Source organism: Perognathus longimembris, chromosome 28 (assembly GCF_023159225.1).
Source record: "Perognathus longimembris pacificus isolate PPM17 chromosome 28, ASM2315922v1, whole genome shotgun sequence".
Lineage (NCBI taxonomy): Eukaryota > Metazoa > Chordata > Mammalia > Rodentia > Heteromyidae > Perognathus > Perognathus longimembris.
Window position 1 is genome coordinate 4,730,271 of NC_063188.1, and position 10,293 is coordinate 4,740,563.

Consider the following 10,293-nt stretch of genomic DNA (forward strand, 5'->3'; position numbering starts at 1 on the left):
CTCAGAAAGCAGGGCTTGTCCTATTTTTTGTATGTATCCTAGAGTAGCATTATGGGTTAGCAGAGTAGCTAAGAATTCACATAATCTGGGCATTAATTCCAGCTCTAGAACACATATACCACTGAGACCTTGTACAAGATGCTAAACCCTTCTGTATGAACTCCTTGCTCTTCAAAATAGAAAAATCCATCCACAAAACTCATAATCTATCATACAGGAAATTATTATTAGTATTATTTTTACCTGAGTATTATAAATGATAGTACTAACACAGGAAATTATTATTAGTATTGTATTCAATTTCATTTTCCTTAGAAGTGATAGTAATATTAGTAGCCATACTAGTATTACTATTATTTCATTCTCTCTCCTAGCTTTAACAATTTGAACTTAACTAAACAGGGACAGGAGAATTTAAATAAATGAATTGTGGCTGCAGTCTGACTTGGTGGCATTAGCTTATTTCTCTGGGCCAGTGCCTAAAAACACCAAAATAGGCACATTCTCATGATTCACAAAAACATAGATGGATGTCGTATTGAAGGAAATAAGAAAGCATCATCCAGCTCAGGTACAAGCAGAGAGCAAGGAAGTCTGATCAGACTGAAAAGGAGAATATGAGTTTAAGGTGTACAGGAAGCCAGAGGATTGCTGCTTCCCAGAGGTAGAGCTGAGGTATGAAGGATGATCCAGCCAAATACACAATTATTTGGTAGCCAACCAACTAATGGAAGCACAGATGTCAACACCAATCAGATGGTACCAACTCATTTTCCAGGAAAAAAGAAAGGCATACATTACACTATGTGTACATATCAAAAAAAATTACCTGATATTTTTTAGAAAAGGAGAAAGAGCAAATGATGCAATGAATTTGGATATAATTCAAGAGCCACAATATACACTTCTTTTGCCAGTAATTGTGCCAATTTATCTATGTTCATTTTGATTGTTTCAGTCAAATAAATTTTAATTGGGTATTTCTTTGAATACACTTTGAGTAAATATTTCTATACGTTAGACTGTCAGGCACTGAGAGTTGGGAGGTCATCCCTTAGCAAACACTGTTGAAGGTTAGGGATAATACCCTGCTCCCACAGCAAGAGACACCGTGGCTATGGTGTGATGAATGTTAACCACTGTCAAACCAGGTAACCTATGGTTAAAAGTCAATTGTCTCCGGTTGATAGTTGGATGCTCCAAATCTTCTAAATTTCTGCCATTCTATTTCTCTCTGGACTATGTTAACATACTGAGTTTCCTGCCTCAAACAATTACTTCACTTCCTCTACCTCTATTTCTTTCTGTTTGCTTGAACTCTTATTTCACTCTGTTTCCCCAAATCGAATTCTATCCTCCAGTGTCAACTATATGAGGCAAGGGGTCATCTTGTGTATTCTCCTCATGTCCTTCTAAAATTGACTAGCATGGCTACATGTTCTGAACAAGTCATCTTCTCATGCTGGACCTCAGTCTCCTCATCCATATGATGAGGACATGAGACCAGATGATCCTGAAGGACCCTCCAGCCTTTAAACAGCAGGCTCTAGGAATTGATTAATGCCTACACACTAGGGCCAAGCATTTTGCCAGCAAATAAATAATAGCTAATTGATGAGACCTCTCCATGACACTTCATCAGAGACATCCATCAAGCTGAATCTAATTTAGTTGCTGTGGCTGTGCCGACCTGGCATGAAAACAATCGGTCCCTTTGGAAAATTAATTTGTTCAAAGATTAGTTGACTGACATCCTGGAGAGGGAAATCAAGCCTACGTGATTGCATTTTTCGTTGTTCAACAGATAGTTAGGTCATCAAGTACATGTTGCCACAGTCAGAAGGTTAAACTAACCTCATAATAAACTCCTCCTAAGTGATTCATTTGATCCAAGCATACTACAAACCTCCAATCCAAGAAGATATTAGACTCCTAGAAAACTCTCTCTTCCTTTGATTGTTGAAGCTTGGAATGGAATTTCTGCAGTACTCTTAGACCAGTAGAGTTCTATTTATTTATGCAAAAACAAAACCCATCTCAATATTATTTCCAAAATACATGTTGCCTAGAAAACTCTGATACCAGAAATAGAGTTTTAGAAAGGTCACCAAGGAAAACAGTGCCTGCTTCTGAGATCTGGCTTTCTCTGAAGAAGAGAGATGATGCTAAGAAGGATTATTTGGACATTTAAGAGAATAAACCATCCTTCATAGAATGGAAGTAACGTGGGATTTTTCTTTTTTTTTTTTAGTGAAAGGAACATTGAAAAAATAAGCAGAGGAGTGATGTTGAGTTTGTAATGAAAACAAAGCCCATTTCCTTAGCATATTCCAGAATGCATGGCTTTTATACCTTCATATACCATGCCCACTGAAGAATCAAGTCAAAGATTACCTTACATCAATACCTGAGTTTCTTTTTCAATTGAAATAAAATGTGTATATATATATATGTGTGTGTGTGTGTGTGTGTGTGTATGTGTGTGTGTGTGTGCATGTATACATATATATATCTTTAAATAGCATTCCATAAACCAGGCAATCCATAATCAAAATCATATTCTGGCTGTAGTGCTAGCGCTATTGTCAGCTTTGCTTAAATCATGCCATTTTATTTAAGCTCTGAGATAATTTTACTCAGCTGAGTAAGTAGGTAGATATTAGCAGCTAAGGTCATCAAAAAGATTTCCTTTAAAATAAATTCACCAATTCAAAGTATCACCTCTCCATGGTGTAGTGTGCCTTGCTTTGAACATGCATATAAAATTTCATTAAAGCGCAACATAAAAGTTTAACATTAGAAGAACCCAGTGCTGGACCTTTGTTTAATAGTCATGATAATTTATGGCATGGATCTGCTACAGTTAAGTAGAAAAACAGCCTTCTCATGATGAAATACAAGTCATAAAGGCTGAACTCAAAGAAAGCTGGAGGAATCCCAACCCTCCAATCACTCATCTCTTCTTCAGATTTTTGTCACACATTCCTCTTTAATATTCTCTGTATGGATTGAGACAAAATACCAGTTCTTGATTTTGGTATCCCTATTTCCTTTTCCTGAAGTCAGTTTAGAATTCAGAGAAATTTTTCATTTTATATCACACCTATAACATTGTTTGTAACTCAGTCTTTTCCTATTGAGTTTCTTCTGTATCTATTATTTTTTCTCTCCATTTTCTGCAAAAGAAATTAGACTGCTAAGAAGACTTAAAAGGAATTAAAAAAACAATTAAAACACAGGCAGAGAACCAGGATTATCACCAGATTTACTAAAAATTATTTTTATAGACATATTTACTTGCATGAAACAGTTTTTGAGTCAATTGTGCCTCTAACATCAATTGACAGATGCTTACTGAGTACCTGCAATTTGACAATCCTGGCTAAATCATGCAAGACGGTATCACACCACCTCCTAACAAAGCAAGGTAGATATTTGATCATATATAACCTAATCCAAGAAAGGTCATGTAGAAAAGAACAATAAACACATAGCCAAAGACAATGAATTTACTGTGTAAACTTAAACAAGTCACTTAACCTTTCTAAAGCTCAGTTTTCTTATCTATAATACAGAGCTAATAGTGAGGCTCACAAAATCTGAAGCTCCTGGTGAAGATCAAAGCAAATAATGAATGTTGTAAATTAAAAAGAAGTATTTTGCAGCAAATGTTAAAAACCTTTCCATTCTAGCTCTGAGGCTTGAAATCTACTACACTATGGTCATTTTTATGGTCAAGTACCAAATTTCAAAAATGTAAGTGGAAAGTTCTCAAAGACTCATTTTCCTTCTTCATGTTTGTGTGTATATATGACTTTCATCACTACTATAATTTGAGTGTTTTACTTTACTGCAAATTCTAGAGAACATATAATGACAGAGATACATACTATGTGTATACTCTATGTGTGCATGTGCTTATGTGTCCATATCTATCTATCTATCAATCTATCTATTTCATTCAAACATTCTCATTACAAGATTATCTATAAAAATAAGTACGTGTGAAGTGGTGAATATGATCCAGGTACTATTATGCATTTGCATGAAAATTTCTTAATAAAATCCATTATTTGGTAAAATGAATCTACACTGGTAAGAAAAAGGGAAAAATAAGTGCCAAAGATTGCATTAGTATACAAATCATTCTTTTTGAATTACAAAGACAAAAACAGATTGCTGGGGCCACCCAATTATATGGCAATTCCAAGTATGTTATTTAACACAAGTGTAGCATACAGTCTATTCACGGTTTTCAAAGCCAGCTAAGTATTCACACGATAAATTAATATTCAGTCAGGTTTTATGGAAAGTAATAAGGAAATTGGGAGCTGTGGATTTCTGAGCACGCTGTGTAACAGGTTGGATGGACTTGGATAGTCACAAGATTCTGCAAGATTCAGGGTGTTCATTTATAAAGATGGCGATATCACCTGTGCATTCTAACTCCCAATGATCAATTGAGATGGCATGTGGAGGGAAGCATAATCCATGTGTTGGAAAGGCTCACTATCAAAAATGTCCTCGTTTGATGGTAAAGCCTCTGAAGTCACTTCCATGTAGGCTGAAATGTGAATTGAATCACCAAGTAGCAGTGATGTTTGAAAATAATCATAACAGGTCCTGTTTTATGCATTTTCAAATGATTAAGTGAGGCTGAATGTTTTCACAATGTTGTCTAGAGCCAGGAGTAAAAAGTAAATACTCAAATTACAGTAGTGATGCTCAAAATGAGCTATATGCCAGGTAAAAGGCCCACACTCCCTTCTCCAACTTGTGCTCTTGACTTTTTAATCAGCAGCACACCGCTTTCCATTTGCCAGTAAACAAGTTTTTTCAATCTCTTGTCCTTTATTCCATAGCAATCACAAAAAGGACAAAATTAAAAGTGAAAAATGTAATCATTGCATGAATTGTTTTGTCTACATGACAAGCTAATCAAGCACATGCCCTCTTTGAGACATGACCTACAGTTTTAAACTCTTAGGGACACAGCTTCTAGATTTTTCCAGAGATGGCCAGTTTATTAGAGAATTTTGAAATCATGCTAAATATGGGCAAATTCTGCGTGCAATAAGTACTTTTAGCTAAGAATGATGAGCATGAAATAAAGGTTCGTTACATTAAAGCCTTTTTATTCTACAAGAATTAGCATGTTTAAATACAATATAATTTTTATCTATCTACAAAAGGCTTAAATGTTTGGAATCTCATTTATGTCTATAATGACAGATTCATTTTTGAGGCAGTCATTTTCAATCTTGATTTGTATATTTTAAAGTTGTTAAATGCTTGACTGAATCATTAGCAAAACAATTCATGTATCATTAAACTGATTTCTAACATGAGATAATTTTCTTCCTTGCCCAGTAGATGTGCCTTTTAAGATTTACTAAAATAGCTTTTATTCTTTAGGCAATGGATTGTGGGAGGTGGTGGAGAGAGGCTTATCACTGGCTAATTTCAACACTCTTCCTTCACTCCTCCCCATACATTCCCTGAGGAAAATCAACACCAAAATGGTTTGCTGAATGAATATTTAAACACATTGGAAAATGCATATTATATTAGGAAAAGACACAGACCATAGAAAGTTTTCCTTTTCATGAACCACAGAAGCCAGCGAAAAAGAAATAAAAGAAGGTACAAAACTGAAATCCTGGAAAGCTCCAAGCCTTAATGAAAATGAGACCTTCTTCCCTACACACAGCACAGTGCACAGCTCCTAACTGTTCAAGGTTGTGTTTTGTTTGTTTCCCACATTTTCACAGCGTTGGGCAGTCCTGTTTTGCTTAACTGGAGGACAGAAATAAGAAAGCCTCAGAAGACCTGTGCATAGGAATGGGGAATGCATGGAAACAGCGGGACTGCTGGGGTACATGGGCCATGCCCGGTTGGAGCTGGAACAGTTCACTTTTGTCTGGAGAGCATTCCCTCTCTTGGTTGCTTCCAACAAGGTCAGGAAACGTGGGGAAATTGGGAGCTGTTCAGCCAGGCCCTGGGGGCGGCCTCACCCTAGGAGGAGAAGCCTGGCCCCCACATGGCCCCTCCTCAGCCTTGACACTCCTACATAGACCTTTGAACTTTCTATTTATATAACAGTTTAGTGAGTTTAGTCTCTTCCTGTATAACTGCCCACTTGCAATCTCGCCACTAATTAGGCTACTTGTGAGACATCACATAAAACCACAAACAACTGATGCAGTCTCTCTCACTCAAAGGGTAGCCACGGTCACAATCCCCAACAATTGTCACCCCAATTTTCACAATTTTGGCTTTGCTACCATGACTGTTTTATTTTTACTTTTTCAATCTTAACAATGTATCCTTTTCTACATTTTCTTCTTTTCTTCCTGTATTTTGTAATTAAAAAAAGATAAATGTTTCACAAAGAGCCTTGGCCTGTTAAAAAGCAACAGTTGATCATTACAGTGAGTAGGTGGGTGCTTCCAGACCTGGGATGTGTATAACTCATAGACTTTTATGAATTTCTTTTTTGTCCCTTTCAAGTGGGATTAATGACTTCATCACTGCTGATAAACAAATCCAAATTTAGCCATATGACCTACAGATACTTTGACAATTCACTTAATTGATCATCATCAGTAAATCTATAGAATTATCTAAAAAACAAATTTGATTTTTGAAATAAATCTTTTTACCCTTGATGAAGAGCAAGTGATGTGCACACATGCACACCTTTGCCTTCCTTTGACATCACAGAATGTTTCCTATTAAACTAAAATCCAGGTGAACATTGCTCATGCACCCAGCAATCCCTAAAGAACTGGAGATATGTCCTTTTAATGGGGTGCAAAGCATGATCTATTACGTTTTGTTGCAGTCTGTAACAACTCAGTGATGTGTGCGCACTCACTCCACGTACCTGCACACTGTATCACCCATATCATGTCCTTTCCATGTGCATTTGTGTATGCTTATAAATGGGTGCTCACTTTCTATCTATTAGAATTAAGTGCTTGTAAATACATATATATGCATCCATATGTGTGTGTATATGTATATATAGACATTCCTGGTGTCTCCAGCATTTCGTTTTTATGTCTAGGAAAACTAGCTTGTTTCTCATCTGTCCTGATCAAACTCTTTTGTAAACATCTAGGCTTACAGTAGGGATGGTTCCAAACTCATGTTTCGCAGCAAGTAAATAGGTTCCCTGGAAATGAGCTCCTTAACTTTGCAACCACCTTTGGCCTCATCTGTCCTTTTTGAGGGCTTAGGGGAAATGCATGCTATCACTTTAGTGCACATATAATGAATATTTAAATGCTATTCATTGTTATCCGAAAAGAATTTGAATAGGCATAAATTTTAACCAAAGAGAATGTGGAGCTTTTTAGTTCATCCCCCCCTTGTCACAGTTGTGGTAGTCTTTTCTAAGGCTGTGTAGGCAAGACAGATGCACCGGTATATTGGTCAGGTATGTCCATGGAGATGTATAAGACTTGCCCCTTAACAATCAAACAGTGGGAAGAAGCAATTGTCCTGGATCACATGTCCAGAGAAAGAAGGCAGGTTTGTTTTCACAGGTATGTTACTGAAATCCATCATTATTTTACACCATAACCACCAAGTGATCAAGTTGGCATGCTCCTTAACTAATATGCAGTTATGGATCAGGAAGAAAATACCTCTTGTATGTTTTTCTAAAGAAAATACAGCTTCCAAAAGGGGGAGAAGACACTTTCCTAAAAATCGGAAATTAAATATAAAAGAACCCATCTTTTTTTATGTATTTAACTGCAAATGGGTAAGATTAACTGAGAATTAAAACAATAAAACACACAATTTAGAAGCCTTATGCTTTGTGTATGTATAATATTTGAACTATATCCATGAAATGAATTGTACGGGTGTGTACTGAATTAATGATGTTGGCCACATCACATATTAGGCAAACTGTATGCAGATAATTCGAGGTTTTCACTTATCTATGAAATAAATTAGTAAAGCAGGATAAATGATGTGTCCAAAGGACGATGTTTGGTTGAAAAGTAATTTTACTGTGATTTTTACTTTTAAATAATGATGAGATTTTAAAAAGAAAATACACAGCAGAGGTGATAAAAACCTCACAGGGTTTCTGAAAGCTTTTGTAGATGAATACTGATATCGCATGATGTGGGCTTTAAAGAATTTATCTAGAATTCCTGTAAATATAAAAAGGTAAGTTTTGCTTATGTTGGATTTGCTACAAAAGGTGTTATGATTTGCAAATGAAGCTGCCTAGCCAAGCATTTGACCCTCTTTGATGAGAAGAAAGAAATCGTGTAAAATATGACATCAACAAGAGGAAACATTGTACAAAATAGACAGCGTTCCCAGGCGATAGCTACTAATAGTTGAACATTGTCGATTCCCCACGGCTGGAGGAGTGCCTATCAGCCTGAGTCCATTTTTACAAGGGCAAGCACGCAGGGTGTCATTGGAAGTCATTGCTGCCGCGCCCTCTACCCCTAAGTCGTTCCTTGGGCTGTCGGCATAAACCGGCGAGTGAAAATATTAGGACAAATCGCTGATGAAGTTTTGCCCAAGTTCATGGCTCCGTGCCTCCGTGGTGGTGCTCGCGCGCCCGCACATCACGCACAGTCCCAACTTTCTGCTTCCCTGGCCGCCTGGGCAGCAGTTGCCAATGTGTGTGTGACTTGACGATGTGCGGGGCACCGTGTGCGTGATCAACCTTGCGATCCGCCCTGTGTGGCCCTGATACGAACCTAGGGCGATGTGCCCCACACCGGGAGAGGGGGTGCCGCGGTGGCGTGAACTCCGCATCGCTCGCAGCGCAGCCAACTTCAGGGGGCAACTTTCGCACGGCTGTCACGGAAGCCCAGCGCCGCCCGCCCGCCCGCCCGCGGCGAGCCGCTCCCCGAGGCCGGCGGAGGCGCGCGGGGAACGGGCGCTGCGCGGGCTGCGGGAAGGTGTGCCCGCCGCGCCGCACGCCGCCCGCGGGGCTGCAAGTGGCAGCCGTAGGGGGGCCGTGGCCACCGAGCCAGCGGGGGCGGGGGGGGGAGCGGGGGTGGCCGGCGACCCGTGGCCTTTCCCCCCGGCCCCCGACGCCCACCATGGGCGCTGGGCACCTGGAAAGTTGAGGCTCTGGAGAAGGGGCGGTCATTGGGGCATCAGGAGGCGACCCCGGGAGCTGCTGCAGAAAGAAGCCCGGGGCGGGGAGGGGGCGCCGCAGCCCCCCGAGGGGGGCCCTCGAATCCCACGGGGGCAACAGACAACTCTTTGCGCTTGGCGAGCACGCGTTTCCCCCCCGCGGCGCGCCCGCTTCCCGCACCTCCCCCGAGTGCGGCCGCCGAAGCCGCCGGAGGCTCCGCGGCTGGGGGGTCTGAGGTGCGACGGCGTCTGGGGGGCCCCCCCGGCCCCGCTTGGGCTTGTCTTTAACAAAGGCGGAAAGCCTGCACCCCGCCGGGGACCCGCGCCCCAAAGCCCACCGCGAAATGGAACACCTACCACTGCGGCTCCAACTCCCAGTCCCTGAAAAAGTCGAATAGATCCATAGCGGCCGGCGGCGGCGGTGGCGCGGCTCTCGGCGCGGCGGCTCGCCGGCTCCGCGCGGGCGGCGTGGCTCTCCGGCCCTCCCGCCTGCTTAAAAGTCCCCGGGCCGCATCGGCGGCGACGGCGGCCGGCTGAGGTGCCTGGTCCCGCGCCCGGGGAGTGGCGACGGCGGCGGGGTGGCGCTGGCACGGGCCGGGCGAGCACTTGGCCAAGCCGTTCGCTCAGGTCCGCTGAGTCCCCGCTTGCCCAGCGCCCCGCGGCTGAGGTGGCGGCCGCGGCGGGCTTGCAGCGGCAGGAGCGAGCGCCCGGCCGGCAGGCTGCGGGCGACTGGCTGCGGCGCAGGCGAGCACGGCCGGCCGGGGAAACGCCAGCGGCGCGGCGCGGCAGTCGGGGCGGCAGCGGCGGCGGCACAGGCGGCGGCGGCGGCCGCGGCAGCATCACACACTTACACACTCACAGGGGGCGGAGCCTGGACAGCGCGAAGCCGCGACATGGAGCCGGCACGTTATCATCCCGGGATCTGGCAGGGGCTCGGCCAGCCCGCCCGCGCCGCCCCGATCCGGCCCCCGCTCACCCGGGCAAAACCCGCGCATGGAAGCGGCCACCCAGCCGGGGACACCCACCCTGCCGAGGACTCACACGCAGTGCCACGCACAGAAGAAGCGGCCCACAGGAGCTAGGACACGCGCTGCACACCCCTGCTTCCCATTGCTCAGTCCCCACCACTGGGAAATAAGGGTCTGTCCCCAGCAAAAAGGGGGCAGCCCCCTC

At 42.8% G+C, this 10,293-nt stretch overlaps 1 protein-coding gene across 8 annotated transcripts in view; it reads right to left on the reverse strand.

Annotated features, from left to right (window-relative positions):
• Aff2 (AF4/FMR2 family member 2) overlaps positions 1-9,736 on the reverse strand; it is a 471,554-nt gene extending 461,818 nt beyond the window's left edge. For all 8 annotated transcript variants that reach the window (XM_048336773.1, XM_048336769.1, XM_048336764.1 and 5 more), the window contains exon 1: positions 9,478-9,736. In XM_048336773.1, the coding sequence (XP_048192730.1) occupies positions 9,478-9,524 (47 nt within the window). In that variant the 5' untranslated portion in view covers positions 9,525-9,736. The remainder of the gene's footprint in view (positions 1-9,477) is intronic.
• Between the last annotated feature and the right edge of the window lie 557 nt (positions 9,737-10,293).